Source organism: Salmo salar, chromosome 29 (genome assembly GCF_965601325.2).
Source record: "Salmo salar chromosome 29, fSalSal1, whole genome shotgun sequence".
Taxonomy (NCBI): Eukaryota; Metazoa; Chordata; class Actinopteri; order Salmoniformes; family Salmonidae; genus Salmo; species Salmo salar.
Window position 1 is genome coordinate 14,244,981 of NC_138319.1, and position 19,974 is coordinate 14,264,954.

Here is a 19,974-nt window from a genome sequence, read left to right on the forward strand (position 1 = left end):
TCACTCTGCTCTCCCTTTCCTTCACTGACACTGACCGAGAAGGGACGCTGTCTTCCAGCTGATGGCGAAACTCAAGTCGCACTGCATTATTTCTGGCTCATGCACAAGTTCATGTTGTTACTCCTATGACCAGAGAAAGTGAAATATTAATCGATATTAAAAAAGACCCAAGCCGCTAAAAATAACAACAAAGCAAGCCTTCAGATACACTTTCCGCATGCATTACTGCTGCTGTGCTTGTTGTAGCGCTGAGTGGAAAAATACTGCTCAAAAAAATAAAGAGAACACTTAAACAACACATCCTAGATCTGAATGAAAGAAATAATCTTATTAAATACTTTTTTCTTTACATAGTTGAATGTGCTAACAACAAAATCACAGAAAAATAATCAATGGAAATCCAATTTATCAACCCATGGAGGTCTGGATTTGGAGTCACACTCAAAATTAAAGTGGAAAACCACACTACAGGCTGATCCAACTTTGATGTAATGTCCTTAAAACAAGTCAAAATGAGGCTCAGTAGTGTGTGGCCTCCACGTGCCTGTATGACCTCCCTACAACGCCTGGGCATGCTCCTGATGAGGTGGCAGATGGTCTCCTGAGGGATCTCCTCCCAAACCTGGACTAAAGCATCCGCCAACTCCTGGACAGTCTGTGGTGCAACGTGGCATTGGTGGATGGAGCGAGACATGATGTCCCAGATGTGCTCAATTGGATTCAGGTCTGGGGAATGGGCGGGCCAGTCCATAGCATCAATGCCTTTTGCAGGAACTGCTGACACACTCCAGCCACATGAGGTCTAGCATTGTCTTGCATTAGGAGGAACCCAGGGCCAACCGCAACAGCATATGGTCTCACAAGGGGTCTGAGGATCTCATCTCGGTACCTAATGGCAGTCAGGCTACCTCTGGCGAGCACATGGAGGGCTGTGCGGCCCCCCAAAGAAATGCCACCCCACACCATGACTGACCCACCGCCAAACCGGTCATGCTGGAGGATGCTGCAGGCAGCAGAACGTTCTCCACGGCGTCTCCAGACTCTGTCACGTCTGTCATGTGCTCAGTGTGAACCTGCTTTCATCTGTGAAGAGCACAGGGCGCCAGTGGCGAATTTGCCAATCTTGGTGTTCTCTGGCAAATGCCAAACGTTCTGCACGGTGTTGGGCTGTAAGCACAACCCCCACCTGTGGACGTCGGACCCTCATACCACCCTCATGGAGTCTGTTTCTGACCGTTTGAGCAGACACATGCACATTTGTGGCCTGCTGGAGGTCATTTTGCAGGCCTGCTCCTCCTTGCACAAAGGCGGAGGTAGCGGTCCTGCTGCTGGGTTGTTGCCCTCCTACGGCCTCCTCCACGTCTCCTGATGTACTGGCCTGTCTCCTTGTAGCGCCTCCATGCTCTGGACACTACGCTGACAGACACAGCAAACCTTCTTGCCACAGCTCGCATTGATGTGCCATCCTGGATGAGCTGCACTACCTGAGCCACTTGTGTGGGTTGTAGACTCCGTCTCATGCTACCACTAGAGTGAAAGCACCACCAGCATTCAAAAGTGACCAAAACATCAGCCAGGAAGCATAGGAACTGAGAAGTGGTCTGTGGTCCCCACCTGCAGAACCACTCCTTTATTGGGGGTGTCTTGCTAATTGCCTATAATTTCCACCTGTTGTCTATTCCATTTGCACAACAGCATGTGGAATGTATTGTCAATCAGTGTTGCTTCCTAAGTGGACAGTTTGATTTCACAGAAGTGTGATTGACTTGGAGTTACATTGTGTTGTTTAAGTGTTCCCTTTATTTTTTTGAGCAGTGTATTTAAGTGTTGAATACAAAGTGTTGACAGTGCTGCGTAAGAACTTAAACATGAACTCAGTCACAAAAACAGCAGCTCTTTGCTGTTGACAGTCTCTCTAGTCATGGTTGTAAACTTTTAGAAATCTCACAGTATCAATTTTGCAGTAGATTTATTTTATGCCTGCTACATTACTGCAGACACGGTAATCTGAGCAATCCGATTGGCCAGCGGTAGCCTATACTGCACTTGATTTGCTCTCCGGGCCCGCCGGGAAGGCAGAGTTTGTACCTTCAGACACATGAAATGATTCAAAATGACAACAGTTCGCCTACCCGGTGCTCAGGGCACTGAATCGGATGCACCTACCGCCAACAGCACGAGACAAATAAAAACAAATAGGAACACAAGGCTTTATCGTTGTTTTTTTTTTACAGAAATGTTTGGCAATCGACAAGGAATGTCTTGGAGATCGACCACTGCTCTAGACAGTCGAGTGAAGTTCAATCCCGTGCTTTCTCTCTGTCGGTTGATATTTCGTCTGCGTGACAGTCCAAGGAGCAGCGCTGCAGTCTCGGGACTACCGCGCGCCCACGCACACGCAGCATAGAGGGAACATCGCTTACAAACACTTGTGGAATTAATTGTATACTATCTCTCACACCCTGTTGAAATAACTGACGGAGGCCCCTCGAAACCACATCCCATGTGAAACAGTCTTGACGTTGTTTAGCATAGCGAGGGAGGAGAGGACTGGGCAGCGTTAGTTGACCCTGACGTCCTGCCTGAAAAGCGTGACTCTGTTAATAAACCCTGTAATTTGGGTATTAAGGAGGCTGGTGAGGGCCCAAATCAACTCTTCATTGATTAGTCCCACCAGAAACACAGTCTTGTAACTTCTCATTACTCGATTTGACAACCTTGACAGGACACACTTACAGCTAATTCGCAAACGCTCATTCGTGTCAGAGGTTGTGTCCCAAATGGCACCCTATTCCCTAGATAGTGCATTACTTTTGGTGGTCACACTGCACTGAAAGGTCACACGCTACTACATCTTGTGAAAGTGGGTAGCAGACAGTTGCAGCTTGTGGTTTACCAGGGTTTTGTGTCACCATTATGGCCCTCATCTGATCTGAGAATACACTGTACTAAACACAGTATTCTAGCAAGAGATGGTGGACCGTTAAGCACGCCAGAGGAACTGATGACTATAGAGACCTTCACCCTCAAGGTCAGCATTTCCAACAGGTTTCCCATTAGTAATAACAACAGTACTATACATTTACTATAATAATAACCTGCCCTGATTCAATACCAAAGTGATAGAAAGTGATCAAACCCATTGAAGCACTTTCAGAGAAGGATAAGCCACCACCATCAATGGCATGATATACACTCTGTGTGTACCATAAAACATTCTCCATCATCTAGTTCCCAGGTCAAACTGTCATCCGTCTATCTTGAGGCGTCATGCACGATCAGAAAATCAGACAGAAATGTGGCGTTTCAAACCCTAGACTGACCTCGGTCTGCCCTTTCACTGGCTGTTAGGGAAGCCATATCAGTCACCTTGAAATATAGTCCACCACAATAACTGTATCCCAATCCTTTCTCAGAGAGCTGTGACAATGCAAACCGCATGGTGACAGGCTCCCAAACCCCCCAATGAGTGATGGGGGGGTCATGTGAAAGAAATCTATAAAGGCTGTGGGGTGTGACTGCCATTCTAATTCAGTATACCTCTAGAGTCCTCATCCAAAGGAAGGCTATGATGACTTGTCTGTCTCCCTGTGTGTCTGCCACGGTAAGTATGTTCCGTTCTGTTCCCTCAGCTTGGCAGGAGGCCCTGATGGTCATTATCTTCAATATTATTGTCTGTTCCATGAAAACACCAGGGAATAACATTGTACAGTACGGGCTAACAATAATCTAAATTACAGGAAATTAGCATTTTGTAATGTAACATCCTGTCAATTCAATAATCGTGGAATCCTCGAAAGAAGCGCGGCTTATTGGTCGTGGCTGATGCGCAACAAACCAAAAAACAACCGTACTAGGCCATTAGATCTCGATCTGACCAGTTTCCCACTGAGAAAGGGTGCTTTCATGCAGATATCGCTGTGTTCCTCCTTTAGCTCCGTGGGAGCCTCGTGATAACTGATGAGAGAGGAGAGGAGAGCGGAGAGGTACTGCATTGTGGGTCACAGTGGGAGAGGGGCCGGAGAAGACGAAAGTTGCTGCGACACGCTGGGAGGTTGTCAGGGTGACGGAGTGCTATTCTAAGGCAGATTGTTCCACGCCCGACGAGCGTGTCATACACTTAGCATCTGAACTGTGGTGCTTTGATACAGCTGCAGGGCCGGGCAAAGGCTACGCATTCCATTTTCACTACACATCCTAGACCTTTTCTCTCCTTTCAATTTTGTCCTTCCTTCAAGGACTTCCAAAGCATGTAAGACCCCACCCAACGCCAGCCTGCTCTAACTCCCTCCCCCCCCCACCCCCCCCCCCCCCGCCAGCGCAGTGATGCTGCAGAGTTAAGGGACACACCCATCAACATGCTCTTCTCCTCTCTCGCTCTCTCTGACCCTGAATGTTTCTCGAACATACTGCAGATAATACCGCAGTACACACCCAAGGACTAGCCCCCTCTCTCACGCACGCTTACTCGCTCTCTCTCTCTCTCTCTCTCTGGCAATGTCATAGAAAAGCCAGTTTGGAAGAATTTCAGTGTTTCTTCTGTTCGGGTCTTCACATAGTTTAGCAATGAGAGGACGAGAGGGAAAACGTTAAATGTAGAAAGAGGATCTTGAAAGAAGTGAGCAACGTCCCTGGAATGCACTGTACAGGGAGAGGGAGAGACACTGATCGTTCTCCAGATATTTTTAGAATGACCCATTTGGACAAGGAGATTATATAAGGGGAACGATAATGAGTCAAACAGGGTGACTCATTATCTTTCCTATGAATGAATGAATGAATGGCCAGACATGGAATTTGTTTGACATCCTGCTCATTTTTTCAAGGAGAGAAGTGTTCCATTACGACCACACAGCATTGGATATGTCAATGTTGACCAATGTGTCATTAAAGGGAAGTCCAATTTTAACATTTAAGCCTCAAGTCGCTACTTCGCTGATGTTTTAAAAATCAAATATAAAAAATTGTTCCTTGATCTTGGAGCCAGACTCATTCAAACCAGAATTAGCGATGTTTGTGCAGTAACTTTGTTAAGACGCCCCCACACCGTTTCAAAGTAGGAGTGCTGATCTAGGATCAGGTCCCCCATATTCATGTATTCTTATTCATTGCGATCGAAAAGGCAAAACTGATCCTAAATCAGAATTATTTCTCTTAAAACCCTGGTCTAAATCATTTAGAGAATGGCACTGCAGCCACTGAGGAATGGAGTTGCCCACCCGTGCCTTAGACCAGGGTTTCCCAAACTCGGTCCTGGGGGGGGGGGGGGGGGCAAAAAATGTTACATGCACCCGGGGGTGGGTTGTAGGACCAAGTTTGGGAAACCCTGCCTTAGATGACCCCTTCTGGCGCTGCCTCCCATGTGTAGCGTGTAGATAATACTTAACTGGTGGAGGCAGATATAGCGTGACTCACTTATCTGCTGTCTTAGCTGTTCATTGCAGTTCCATTAAAATGGAAACTCCATACTGACTCACTAATGAATGTTATTCTTTTCTTTTTAGCAAGTCAAACCTCCTGTAATGGATTTAATTGCCAATCTAAACTAGAAATTGGTTGTTGAAATGTTCTCACTACCTAAGTTTGACGACATGGTGTTTTCTAGAAGAGTTGCAGAGGCAAGTAGAGAGAGTAATTTGTAGAAAACAAGTTCTCTGTTTATTTTTTCCAGCGGCAACATACTGTTAACAACAGTACAGACTCCCAATTTTTAAATTGATTTGCACACATCACAGTTTGAAATTTAAAAATAAAAAATACAACTATGAAAAATGACAAACAACAAATCAAAACCTATAAAATAAAAAAAAAGATAAAACATTATCAGTACTATCTTTTCAATAATGTCAATTCTGACGAGTACCATTCAGAGAACAAAACATTAAAACATACAATTAAGCAGACAAATTAAACTTGAACCATACGGTTTTTTTTTTTAAATAGTTGGAAAAGACGTAATTTCGTCATGCAGAAAGATGTAATATTAAATAATAAATCAAACAAAAATAATATATTTCTCTATATATCTCTTTTTTAAATTTTCAAGTCAAAGCACTCCCATCCCTTACACAGGGAAACAAAAACTATTAAAAAAAATAAAAAATAAAACTGAACCCACAATGCTTCCATAGCTGCCATCTTGTTGTATGGCCTTTATGGAAAACATTTAAATCTCAGCAACATCTTTTTGGCACAGAAAAGACGTACATAATGGCAGTAGCATTTTGCGTTATAAAAAGGGGCGGAGATGCAGCTCTTACTCCATTTAAAAGAAAACAAGAAAAAAAACATTCTGTGCACCGACGTCGTTGGTGAGAGAGAGAGAGTCGATGTCTCCTGAACCGGGTGTGAGGCGAGTGGTTGTACCAGAGTTTCAGTCCTACTGCAGCATGCTCTTGATGGTCTTGTTGGTCGATTCATCATTCAAATGCTTGGTTGTGTACCTGCAAGGGACAGATGAATCGACAGAGCAGACAAGACGGATGAAGAGACAGAGGGATCAGTTCCAGGATCTGTGAACGTAACACGACTGCTCTACCGGAAAGGGTGTCAAGAGTGTGAGAAAGCCTTGTCGACAGTTGTTAGCTCTGATATTTGATTTCCTAGTCTGGCGTTCTCCCCTCATAGACGGAGGTGCAATCCCATACAAACAGAGAGAGAGAGCGAGAGAGAGAAAAGAGGGCTGGAGGCAGGAGGCCTTGGAGTGACCTCACACGACTGGAGGAGGGCGACTGAGTGTGCCCGAAGGCCCTGATGGTGTGATATGCAGATGTGAGCGCGGTTGCCACGGAAATGACCATGTCAGCTGCAAACAGATGCAGGTGTCAGCCACTTAGATTTGAGAAAAGAGTAGGGGGCCAGGGCTCAAAGAAACGTAATCCTCTCTGACCTTCTATAAATCTAAAACTGTGGGATTCGACATTTAAATCAAAACACTAAACACATATCGATTTGAATCCCTACTAAATAATAATGACGGAAAAGTGGCCAAATATGGCTGCATTTTATTTCACAGTAAGCATGCGACTGACTGTCTGTTGAAGTGTGAGAGGGAAAAGGTTGCAATGATATTCAGTCAAACATCTTCTGTTAACGAAAAGAGTCGTTGATGCTACAGAAACGCTGGGCCTTACCTGAGAGCGTTTAAAAGGCCTTCTACGCTGTTGGGCGGTTGATCTCGGAGGACCTTGATGCACCCTTTCATCTAGGAAGCAGAAAACGCCATGTAAGATGAATCAGTGTTTGTGTGTGTGTGTGTGTGTGTGTGTGTGTGTGTGTGTGTGTGTGCGCATGCCCGCGTGTCCAATCCTCTGGGACTGGGAGCATGCAGGAACATAGCTCCTCCCTGCACTCACATCGATTTTGGAGGACTTGGAGAAGGCTCCGACAGGATGCACGTAGTCGTACAGGATGATGACGCCCACCATGACGCGCAGGCAGAATGAGACAGTCTCCTCACTGGTGAAGCGGCTTCGGTACTCCCTGGAAACACAGACACATAACTGCCCACATAACTATATTCCTTATGATCTAAAAGGCTAAACTGATCCCAGATCAGCACTCCTACTCTGAGACGCTTTAAGAATATGGGCCCAGATCATCTGCAGTTTATGACACTGACATGATCTTGATTTAGTGAGGACGGGGATCACTTACGGCGTTTCCAACATGACTTTGCACACGCTCGCCATTGTGCTTAGGCAGTCGGTCGTGTTCTCGATGGGTAAGTTCTTATTCTGAGCAAACAGAAAGAGAAAGGGGATGTTTTTTTTATTCTGTAAACGGCATTGTTGCATTGGTCACTTCGATTAAAAAGTGTCAAATGTCAAGGTTGCCAGGTAAGGAAGCTGTGAAACATCTCACCTCTGAGACAAACTTTGTCGTGCTGTCGCTTAATGTCTTCAACATAGGCGTGGCGTCGGCGTAGAACAGAGATATCCGGTTGGCCATCTCGTTGTTGACTTCATTCTCCCCCTCTGCCTGAACAAACAAAAAGCCACCGTTTAGCGTGGATATTATTGAGCCAGAAGTTGCTGGTTGAGAAAAATGTTCAGAAATGGCAAGGAGATGCTTTTCCTGCCTTAAAGACTGCCTTTATTTTCTAATGTGGAATGAATAATCCCCCAGAACGTCAAGACGTGTCACATAAAAAAATGATCACGTTTGAATAAGAACAAATGTATTTTCCGCCAGAACAGATACGTCTCGTGTCTTTGTATAAAATGTCTCAGTGATTCCAGTAGTCAGTGCTTGAATGCTGAGTGCAAAGTAATGCTCCTTTGTACTGCTGAGCTGGAGGGAATTTTCAGTGGCTAGCTAGAGATGGGGGCTGCGTCCCAAATAGCATCATATTCCCTACATAGTGCACTACTTTGGACCAAAGCCCTATGGGTAGTGCCCGTATCAAGGGAAAATGGTGCCATCGGAGACGGGCTCTAGCAGTGACAGGTCTTAACAGTCGGACCGTCCGGGGGCCATTTGCGTAATGGCATTTGTCGTACAGGAAATAAAGCTTCTGCAGGCCAGACACAGACGTGTGTCTCGAGAACAAGAGTGAATTCTGGTCATTTTATACACTAAAAGAGCTATTGAAAAATTCAGACTTTTCTCTGGTGTCACTGAAAAAGGTATACCGTCAGTCTTTTTGAAGCATGGCTGGGTGGAGAAAGGAGTCTGGATTGTCCTTTGGACACCTGTCATGCTAAATCGCAAGAAAATTCTCATCTGAACAATACTGCATTCCAAATCGATTAAAATATCAGGAAACATAATACTGAGCCCTGAGGTGCTCCAATAAATGTAATTTTTCCCATAAAATTACTGGTGGGGGGGGGGGGGTTAGAGTTAACACACTTAACTTGTACTGCCTTTAAATGTATTTATGACAAACTAAGTGCGAGATCTAATGATGAAATAGTTCTCATACAGCCCTTAATGCCCCTATATAGCCTGTAATGTTAATGGGCCCCTGTAGAGCAGGACGAACACTTGGCCCCCTGCTGAGCTTGATGAAGAGGAAGGGAAGAGGAGTAGGGCACAGGGTGTGTCTGGGGGGGGGGGTCCCTTAACACCAGCGTATCCCAGAGGGTCTATGGTGTAGACCACCAAACGGGAGCCCTTCAGCCCCATAGATTATAGACGTCAGCTCACCGGTGTATTGTTGATCCGCATGCGGCTCAACGTTCTCCTGTAATAGCTGAAGTCATTCTGGATGGCAGGGTTAGTCATCTGCAACACAAGGATTAACGTGAACATTACAAACAGGGCTTGGCGCATGTGCGTGTGTGCGCGCCCTCCTGCCCGTGTGTCCGAAGGTAGAACACATGGCCTGCGGCAGCAGACATTCAGCTCTCTGGATCAAATGCACCATCGTCATGACAGGATGTTTTAGCAAACGAGGCAGATGCACAGCTGGGGGCGGAGATGGAACGAAAAGGACATTGATAGGATTAAAATCTTCCATTTATTTACTGAAGCGGATTTCATACCGCTGGATATTTCCTCACCAGTCCTTTAAACTAGAACGCATTTATTTTTCACTTGTCCATAAATGAAGTCCTTGTTAGCTCCCTTTAGCAGTGGCTCAGTGCGTCTGGCATCGTGACAGAAGCATCAACAACATTGAGGACGAGAGGCTGGAGATGCTCTCATAGTACACGGTATACAGACAGTACAGGTTAGAGCAGGGGTGGGCAAACTACGGCTCATATTTCAGCCAGCGAGCCCATTCAATTCAGCCCGTGGGAGGTTTGAGTAAAAAAAACATGTACAAATAAAATAAAAATGGGGATGGGGGCTTATTTTTATGAGTAAAAAAAAAAGTAAAAGTTTTTTAAAAAGTAAACAGTAGCTGGAATATACAGTAGATAAAACTGGATATATAGCCATGTTCTTACTACTCGTTAGTTATTCACTGTGTATTTATTCCTTGTGTCACCATTTCTATTTTAATGTAATATTTTTTCTCTCATCTCTGCTTTGTTGGAAAAGGATCCGTAAGGAAGCATTTCACTGTTAGTCTACACCTGTTGTTTACGAAGCGGGACTAATAAAACTTGATCGGATTTGATTCCATTTTTTTATTTGAGAAAGTAAAGTATGTTAAAATAATGGACCTATGTATTTTTTGGGGGAAAAGTGCCCTTTTTCTGGCCCGCAAATACATTTTGACAAACAAAAATCGGTCCCCAAAAACCTGTTCATCCCTCCGTTGAATTTCGAAATCCTGAAAGTTTACCGCCTTCTGCCTTCCTTCCACAAAGAGGATCACTAGACCTTGCCTTGAGCATAGCTGACCTTCAATAAGCCACTGGTCAATCAGTGGGACCCGTCCGGCCCGTCAACCTCCTTCTCCTCCAATGCAGGAAGACGCCTCCCTAATTACCCCTAGCAGCACATTATTAGCCCTGCAGTGTCTTAACGCCTGGCCGGCACGAGCAGTATAGTAACTCCACCATAATGGACTGGTACCAAGTCTATGTCCACTTAGCTACAGCTAGACGGTCAGCGCTAGTGGCTAGTGCCAGGGCCAGACAGCCCCATTTCACCAATGAGTGGCTTTCCAAAAAAAAAAAGGCCGGGTGGGTGAGTGTTCGAACTAGGTCAATGCCTGTGGTCGGGGTAAAGGGAGTGAAAGATTGATGAATGGTGCCTGGCATGGCACCTTGCACCCCCCTACCTTCACGCTTTTAGACCCTATGCAGGGTATGGGGAGACTGGGCAGGCTAATTGGGGCGTCTCGGCGGACTGCCTGGGGGTGTCAGGGTGCTGGTTTGAGTAGTGTGTGTGGAAACAGGGTGCCTAAAGAGGCCTTTGCGAGTTTTATTGTAGTATCGTCTGCGACTCAGACAAACAAGCAATCTGTGTTTTTTTCTCCCTGGGATCAACAATAAACCATGTTTCTATGTGTTGAAGACTGGTGCCCAAATAAGGGGTGCTTCCCAAATGGAACCCCATTCCCTACATACAGTAGAGCACTACTTTTGACCAGAGCCCTATGAACCCTAGTCAAAAGTAGTGCACTGCATAGGGTGCCATTTGGGATGCAACCAAAGAGCCCCAGCCAACTACACTATCCCATTAGTCATCCCTATCCACAACATCATTGTTCATTCCTTCATTAATTCATTCATTCCAGCAGTGTAGAAGACTATAGTATTACAGCACTCCCAGGAAACGATCCTAACGTACCAATTAAATACTTATTATATGTTCAGGGGCTGAGGCTTAATCATGTACAGCGCTAACACCTAATTAACAGGGTATTAACACCTTGTTATGCTAATGACAGCGCTAGCTAGCTTGCTACCAAAAGGAATAGGTGAACATGTACAACCAACAACAGCTATAGCTTAGGTCAACAACAAGCGATGAATGAAATGAGAACGCTGGGGACTCTGGGTAAAATTTTGTAAAAAAAATGGAGGCCAGGGATGTGACGGGACGTACTTTGAGCTCGTCGAAGCGCAGCGTGAAGTGCAGGATCTCGGCGAACTGCTTGGCCAGCGCCTGGTCCCGCTCCAGGTGCTGAGTGGGGTCGTCGTAAGTCTCGCTGGTCAGGGGTCCCAGCAGGCTGTGCAGCGCCGCCTCTGTAGCGCGCGGACGAGGAGAGGGTGTTAGAGACTGTTGCGTGTAGAATTAGTTTAAATATCTGCCTGATAAACATAACAATCATGAAGAACATCATGAAATCAAAGTGTATGCCAACTAGAATTTCCTGCCTTTGTTAAGACAGCGACAAGGAGAGGGTGTCAGATGAGGAGAGAGGGAGGAAATATACAATTGTGGATCGAAAGATATGTTTATTAGGCATATATTTAACTTAACAAATCGGCATGTACATTATGACACAAATGTGTGCCAAATACAATTGCCCTGATGGGGGGGCTAGCTGTACAAAACAGGGACATGCGATTGAGCGGTGATTGGCATAGGGCCCTGGGCACAATGTGGGGGTTGAGGAGGGGAGAGGTGTCTAGGGAAGAGCTGTCTCTAGGGGTGAGGGTGGGAAGCTCTCCTAATCCGATAGAGATGAGACATGAGCCTAATTATCTCATTGTAACAAGGGGGGGGGGGCTCTTCATCCAGGCTTACCGCCATTGTTCAGACAGTAGGTAAAACACAAAGACATCACATGGCTTTATTTGGGTAAACCACACAGTTCTGTAGTAACATACAAGCTGTACAATGAAGCAAGCGGCATTGGCTATCTGGATTGACCCTGTTGACACTAACCTTTTTTGACTCATCACATACGCTGCTGCCAGTGTTTATTATTCATCCCGTTACCTCGTCACTTTATTCCTAACCATATGACCTCGTACCCCTGCACACAGACTCCATACTAGTAGCCAAGTTATCATTGCTCGTTGTGTATCTATTATATCCCTCTATTTCCTTTCTCTCTGTATTGATGGGAAGGGCCCATAACTAAGCATTTCACTGTGTCCGCACCTGTTGTTTAGGAAGCATGGGACAAATACAAGATTATTTAAATCTCCACCAGTATCCAGGCAAACTGTGCACTTCCCGACGACCTAACGCAATCGATACACAAATGATTTGCCTGCATTTCCATGTCTCAAGATAGCCAACAGAAGCACTAAGATGTTCGCCATAAATAAACAATGACAAAACCGTCCATGAGGGAAAATGTGGTTGCAGTCAGAGACTGAAGAAGGACTCAGTCTAGACTCACTAAGATGACTAGATTTACAATAATGACATAACCCTGAAAAACCAAACCACACACACACACTAATCTGGTTGCACAATAACGCTAACTTCCGCATAGACGCACACAATCATTACGCTGAGCATCTATTTACTCTCAACTCGATTGTCACCACTTTCAGTACAGCACAAGGTATATACAGACACGCACACCGCCATAACCCAGGACGAAAACAAATGGAGACCTTTGGCCACGATGCTCACTTAACAGAGACAGTGATCCGCAGAGGGAGGTTTTTCAGAGGCGGAATGCAAGCTGGCAGTGCAGTCAGAGCAGTCCAGTAAATTAAGCACCTTGGCTATTCTGTGATGATCCCCATCTGCTTCCGCCAGTGTATTGCTTCTGCTGCAGCAGCGAGGAGGGGGCTGATTTAAAAATGGCCTTGGTGATGCCGCCGCCCCCCCCCCCCTCCTCCCTCCAGTCAAAACAGAAGTTGAGATGGGTTTAGGCCTAGTATCTGAATCGAGGCACTATCACTGCTGGAGGGGGAGGAGGGGAAGGACGTCTGATCCCATTAGGTCACGGAAGAGCAGGCGAGCGGAATGCGGGCACATAGACTAGGCGGGCGCTGCTGCGGAGCTCGGTTCACTTTGGGAGAGGAAATGGGTGGGAGGATCAGAGGGCGGCGGGAATTTACTCCAACCCTGCGGTCAACGGGCTCCTGTCCTGAAGACGCCCATTGGTGGAAGCATCACATTTAAAATGAGGAATAAACGTGATGCGCTACTAAAAATGATTAGGCAGGAATGACGAGTGACAGCGATGGTATTGTGGAAGGTTGTTTCAAAGGTAATGTCATGTTGGGGAAATACGCCCCCAGAAAATGGAGTAATAACACAGAGACGTCTGATAAAGTAATCTCTCAGCCAGCGGTCATCCTCTCTGTCTGTGAGTCAGTCTGTCTGTCTGTGAGTCAGTCTGTCAGTCTGTCTGTCTGTGAGTCAGTCTGTCTGTCTGTCTGTCTGTGAGTCAGTCTGTGAGTCTGTCTGTCTGTGAGTCAGTCTGTGAGTCAGTCTGTCTGTCTGTGAGTCAGTCTGTCTGTCAGTCTGTGAGTCAGTCTGTGAGTCAGTCTGTCTGTCAGTCTGTGAGTCAGTCTGTCTGTCTGTCTGTGAGTCAGTCTGTCTGTCTGTGAGTCAGTCTGTCAGTCTGTCTGTCTGTGAGTCAGTCTGTGAGTCAGTCTGTCTGTCTGTCAGTCTGTGAGTCAGTCTGTCTGTGTCTGTGAGTCAGTCTGTCTGTCTGTCTGTGAGTCAGTCTGTCTGTCTGTCTGTGAGTCAGTCTGTCTGTCTGTCTGTGAGTCAGTCTGTCTGTCTGTCTGTGAGTCAGTCTGTCTGTCTGTCTGTGAGTCAGTCTGTCTGTCTGTCTGTGAGTCAGTCTGTCTGTCTGTCTGTGAGTCAGTCTGTCTGTCTGTCTGTGAGTCAGTCTGTCTGTCTGTCTGTGAGTCAGTCTGTCTGTCTGTCTGTGAGTCAGTCTGTCTGTCTGTCTGTGAGTCAGTCTGTCTGTCTGTCTGTGAGTCAGTCTGTCTGTCTGTCTGTGAGTCAGTCTGTCTGTCTGTCTGTGAGTCAGTCTGTCTGTCTGTGAGTCAGTCTGTCTGTCTGTCTGTGAGTCAGTCTGTCTGTCTGTGAGTCAGTCTGTCTGTCTGTGAGTCAGTCTGTCTGTCTGTGAGTCAGTCGGCGGAGAAGGTGGCCCCCCCAGAGTCAGAGCGGTGGAGCGGGGAGATGACCTACTTCATTACATAACACACACCAGAATTTTTCACGGTTTTCTATTTTTGCTGCATTCTGAAAATGCAGGTATACTTGACCTTTCCAAACCACACTCTCGCTCTCTGCCTGCCTGCGGGGAGGGTGTGTGTGTGGCGGGATCTCTCATTGAAGATTTTCCGAAGTGTTCACAGTGCCCGCTCAGCTCGCGAACTGAATTCTGATGAAGAAACGCTACTGCACAGGCAGTGATCACCTAGAGAAACTAATGACAATTTAAAAATAAAAAATGGGGGCACCGGTGTCGACATTTTTACTTTCTAGGGCACGACCATTTTTACCGTAGAGAGCAACAGAGGGAGGGAGCTGAGGTGGTAAGATAGGCTAAGTGGTCTCATTTCATGTAGGGAACGTTTCTGTGGCTAATTTCAGACTAGTTTGTTTGCTAAAGTTTGAACCAGAGTTAGATTATTTGTTCATTTTGGTTACAATGGAGAACATGAAATGAATCAAATAAATCTTATTCAGAATGAATTAAAATCAGATGCATGTCGCAAACGCGCCATTTTTTCAGTGCACCGACAGTATGGCGTTCGTATTTCATCAACACTGTCAAGTACAAGCGCCCTCTTGAACTGACGTGTATTTTCCTGCATTCTAGAACACTGAGTAGAGCCATGTATTTAAATGTCGGTTTGTCTAATTAGAACGCAGGTGAAATCTATTAAAAACAGATTTTTTTGTTGTTGGAGGGTCTGCATTTTGATAACGCAGGCCTTGAAAGCTAACGTCACCCGCGCACACCTCCTCCAACCAGCACCCTGATACCCCCAGAGACTGCAGTCTCAGCCGGCACGCCACTAGATTAAGGGGTTAAGGTCGGCAAAAGGAAGGGGGCGAGCTGCTCCTCTCTCCCTCGGGGTCACAGGCAGGCAGCACTAGGCTAGCATCCCCCCCCCTCTCTTCGCTCTCTCTCTCTCCATGATAATGAGGAGTCCTCACCTCTGGGAGGAGGGGAGTATCAGGTCTGGTCGGAGTGCAACGCAAGCAAGCATCATGTTAATGAATGCAAAGCTATGGGGGTTTGCGCTGCATATTTGTTTGTGTGGGCTGGGAGTGTGTGCGTGAGCGATGCGTGTTCATTTCCTGCAGCTCAGCAGTCGATATCGCCGATGTGATCTAGCATGCAGAGGGGCTAAGGTCACGAGAGGGGTGTGTCTCTTACATGTAACCTCTAGAGAAGCTGGAGGTAGTCAACCTCTGGCACAGGCGTTTATCTGACCTTTTGCATTGTGTACCAAAGCTCTGAAGGACGCACATCACTAGGCTCAGTCAGGTGTGGGTGTTGTATTGTAGGGCTACATATTTAACCTGAAGCACAGGACAGGGGCCGTACCACTCGTCTCAGGGTCGGTGCGCTGGACCAAGGATCAGGTCCCCAGCTGTCCATGTCATCTCTATTCATTGTTGTCTTAAAAAGGCTAAAGTGATCCTGAAATTAGGCCTCAGACATACCTAATCTCTGGGAGAACTGGTAAAACTTCTTGAGTTTCCCCACCAGGTGGACCACGGCCGCCCACGCCGCCTCCTGTAACGCCTCGTCGCTGGGGTTCTGGATCGCCTGGCAGATAGAAAAGACGGGTGTTTTATCAAGTCTGAAGAGATGAATCACCTTCTGCAGCCTGATCAAGCCACTGGTCTATAATTAAGCAATAAGGCCCGAAGGGGGTGTGGTATATGGCCATTATACCATGGATTAGGGCTGTTCTTATGCACGCCGCAACGCGGAGTACCTGGATACAGCCCTTATCGGCCATATACCACAAACCCTGAGGTGCCTTATTGCGATTATAAACTGGCTACCAATGTAATTAGAGCAGTAAAAATACATATACCCGTGGTATATGATATACCAGGGCTTTCAGTCAATTAGCATTCAGGGCTCAAACCACCCAGTTTATAATGAATGTTTAAGAGTTATTTTGGGTCTTGTATCTTTGATCTCCTGACGAGGGCCCGTATTCATATAAAGTAGTTGTGCTGATCTAGGTTCTGTTTTAGAACATAATGAATAAGATGACAAGGAGGGGGGGGGGGGGGGGGGCTGATCCAAGATCAGCACTCTGCTAATCCGAGATATTTTGAGGAAACGGGCCCTTCTCCCAAAGTCCTGTACCTCTCTAATCTCCTGACCCGCTCCCTTGTACGCTTGCAGTTCGTCCAGTACTCCCCGAGCGTCCTTCAGCACCAGGTCCACCTGCTCCCACACCTCTCGTTCTGCGTCCGTGGGCTGAGCATCTAGTGGACACAGGAAGACAGTCAAGTGGGTTTTTCTACGTCTGGCAGGGAGTCTACAAAAAGAGGTGAAGAGGCGCTAGTCTGCAGATCTCCATTCTGATTGTTATTCCAATCCAGACACCCCCCCCCCCAATGGCCACACCATAACTAACAGAATAGCTGGTGATGCAAATGGGAAATAGATGAGGTTCTGTAGCCTCTGGGCAGAACAGAGACAGACGAGGGGGTAAGAAGGGCCACAGCTACAACAGGTACGATTGGAAGCTCAAGTGTGAAGAGCGAGATGGTAATGAAACTCACTTTCAAAATCGAGGAAAAAATTGGGCTCTTGTTCCAGATCTGTGCAAGTCAGAACTTTTAGCAGGTTCCCCATGTTACGATGCCTGCGGAGACAAATAGGGAAAACACAACAATAAGATTCAACTTCATCGTGTTGGTAGCTAAGTGTGGTGGTATTGAGTGGGGGGGCACACAACCCTGGTGCCCCCCTCCTGTTCCTCCTCTCTGCTCCAGTGGCCCCTGAACCCCAGACCCCCAGATGGGCCCTCCGAGATCCTGTGTGGTTTTCCTGTCTCGAGCCTTGGCCCACCAGATGTCCCCAAAAAGCCCAACCCCCCCCCCCCCCCCCCTCCTAATATAGTATCCGAAATAGGGGAATCGCTCTGCCTCGGAGAAGAAGTCCAACCGAGTGTGACGTCTCCGCTTCCCTCAATTCCCTCCTGATAAGCATTTACATCTAGCGATTGCTAACAGCCGTTATATGCAAACTAGTCTGTTAAATTAGCTTCTATGTTCCTTAGGGAGGGAGGGCCACACACCCTGTGCATGCACAAATTCAGATGTTAACCTAACAGGGTTCAGAGTTTAAATCCCGACCGTCTCTACAATAGGAAAATGACCTGGATGTCTTATCATGATCTGATTCCCACTACAAAAAATGAGACATTTAGGACTTCGCACTGTTTGTGAATCCTACATGAACCCCCACGGTGTACATTTTCCTAGCCCGAGTCTGTTTCAGCGCTCTTGCCAGCTCCATGTTACCATTATTATGCCAAAAACATGGCAATTTGGTATAACAATTCCACACAGGGCTGGCAAGAAAACGGAAACAGACAGGCACTCAGGCGAACACATTCCAATCACCAAAAAAAAAAGCACTGCTTCAAAAACACTGAATTGTAATCTCTAGTTGTTTCCAACCAGTCAGATTTCCCAGAAGCGAGGCAGTCGATTCCTGGAAAAGGAGGGCAGAGGGGCGTGTGGGGAGGGGAGATAATCTCACCTCGGAAGGAGTAGTGTGAGAACTAAGCCCACTATCCTTCCCCAGCCTCTCCCTGCTGTCAATATGAAGGCCACAGATTCACCCAGTACCTGGAAAACACAGTGAAACCAACCCCAAACCGAGCCAAGGGAAACCACTGCCGTATAGTTCTTATCTAGTTGGAACCCCTGCTGTCGGCACTGTTGGTAAGAGGCTCCCGTGTTGTGTGTGTGTGTGTGTGTGTGTGTGTGTGCGCACACAGACAGGCAGGCAGAGACACACACACACTCTTAATACCGACAGGGCTGAACACAGTTTGAGCTTATTCCAAAGCATGTCATCAAAGTTCATTCCTAGCCAATGACTCATACTGAGGACAGTGAATAGGAGTATGGTACAGGACTACACATTGTATGAGCTACTGTACAACACTTTCCAATCCTGAGGTACAATTTAGACTGTCGGTCGCAGCACTGAGTCATTCCCTAGAAAGCCATGTTGAGGAAGGGTTTCTGTACGGCACTTTGAGATATCAGCTGATGTAAGAAGGGCTATATAAATACATTTGATTTGATGATTCCGCCGTAGGCTGAGACAGCCAGCCAAACGCCAGGCAGCCAGCGGGATGTGGGTCATAACGTCTCCCTGTCTGGAGCTGTGTGTTATGTAATCAGGAGTGACATCCTGTCAAGACAACACCTTGCTGGGGTGCATCTCTCTACAAGTAGAAAGCACAGAGACCTGGTCGGTTTGTACCGTGCTGAGAGACAAAGGTCAAGACTCCTAGGAAATTGCATTGGATCTGGGGTAGAGGGAAGGTTCATTGTGTCTTGGACATTCAAGTGCTGCTCCTGGCTAGGTAGTGACAGAGTGAGGTAGACCGGTGACAGCCAGGTGACACCTTTGTGACAGGCTGAAAATGGCTGAGAGACTTAACCTTGGTGACAGGGTCAATAGTCGGATTACCGGTGGCAGGTTAAAACAAATGCTGAGTTAGACTCCGCTGCAAGTCGAAAGTCATTGCAAACAAGGGATTGTGAATGAGTGGGTGCAGAAAGCAAGCTAAGTGACAAAGTGATGCCTAGAGGCAAGTTAAAGCTACAGGCTAGTAACAATAAACAAAATATTCCCTTCTTGTGGTTGAATTAGTAATGATAAATAAATACAATTATCCTTTTAAAGCCATTTTCCAGACGTTGGTTTAAATACACTGCTCAAAAAAATAAAGGGAACACTTAAACAACACAATGTAACTCCAAGTCAATCACACTTCTGTGAAATCAAACTGTCCACTTAGGAAGCAACACTGATTGACAATAAATTTCACATGCTGTTGTGCAAATGGAATAGACAACAGGTGGAAATTATAGGCAATTAGTAAGACACCCCCAATAAAGGAGTGGTTCTGCAGGTGGGGACAACAGACCACTTCTCAGTTCCTATGCTTCCTGGCTGATGTTTTGGTCACTTTTGAATGCTGGCGGTGCTTTCACTCTAGTGGTAGCATGAGACGGAGTCTACAACCCACACAAGTGGCTCAGGTAGTGCAGCTCATCCAGGATGGCACATCAATGCGAGCTGTGGCAAGAAGGTTTTCTGTGTCTGTCAGCGTAGTGTCCAGAGCATGGAGGCGCTACCAGGAGACAGGCCAGTACATCAGGAGACGTGGAGGAGGCCGTAGGAGGGCAACAACCCAGCAGCAGGACCGCTACCTCCGCCTTTGTGCAAGGAGGAGCAGGCCTGCAAAATGACCTCCAGCAGGCCACAAATGTGCATGTGTCTGCTCAAACGGTCAGAAACAGACTCCATGAGGGTGGTATGAGGGTCCGACGTCCACAGGTGGGGGTTGTGCTTACAGCCCAACACCGTGCAGGACGTTTGGCATTTGCCAGAGAACACCAAGATTGGCAAATTCGCCACTGGCGCACTGTGCTCTTCACAGATGAAAGCAGGTTCACACTGAGCACATGACAGACGTG

The 19,974-nt window shown here is 46.7% G+C and overlaps 1 protein-coding gene across 3 annotated transcripts in view; it reads right to left on the reverse strand.

Annotated features, from left to right (window-relative positions):
• Positions 1–5,635: 5,635 nt before the first annotated feature.
• Positions 5,636–19,974, reverse strand: part of LOC106590167 (CYFIP-related Rac1 interactor B) — a 38,416-nt gene continuing 24,077 nt past the window's right edge. For all 3 annotated transcript variants that reach the window (XM_014180837.3, XM_014180838.3, XM_014180839.3), the window contains exons 3-12: positions 17,032–17,114; positions 16,610–16,731; positions 15,949–16,054; positions 11,449–11,588; positions 9,151–9,228; positions 7,864–7,980; positions 7,657–7,736; positions 7,356–7,482; positions 7,134–7,204; positions 5,636–6,443 (exon numbers count right to left, since the gene is read on the reverse strand). In XM_014180837.3, coding sequence (XP_014036312.1) covers positions 6,380–6,443; positions 7,134–7,204; positions 7,356–7,482; positions 7,657–7,736; positions 7,864–7,980; positions 9,151–9,228; positions 11,449–11,588; positions 15,949–16,054; positions 16,610–16,731; positions 17,032–17,104 — 978 coding nt within the window. In that variant the 5' untranslated portion in view covers positions 17,105–17,114 and the 3' untranslated portion in view covers positions 5,636–6,379. The remainder of the gene's footprint in view (positions 6,444–7,133; positions 7,205–7,355; positions 7,483–7,656; positions 7,737–7,863; positions 7,981–9,150; positions 9,229–11,448; positions 11,589–15,948; positions 16,055–16,609; positions 16,732–17,031; positions 17,115–19,974) is intronic.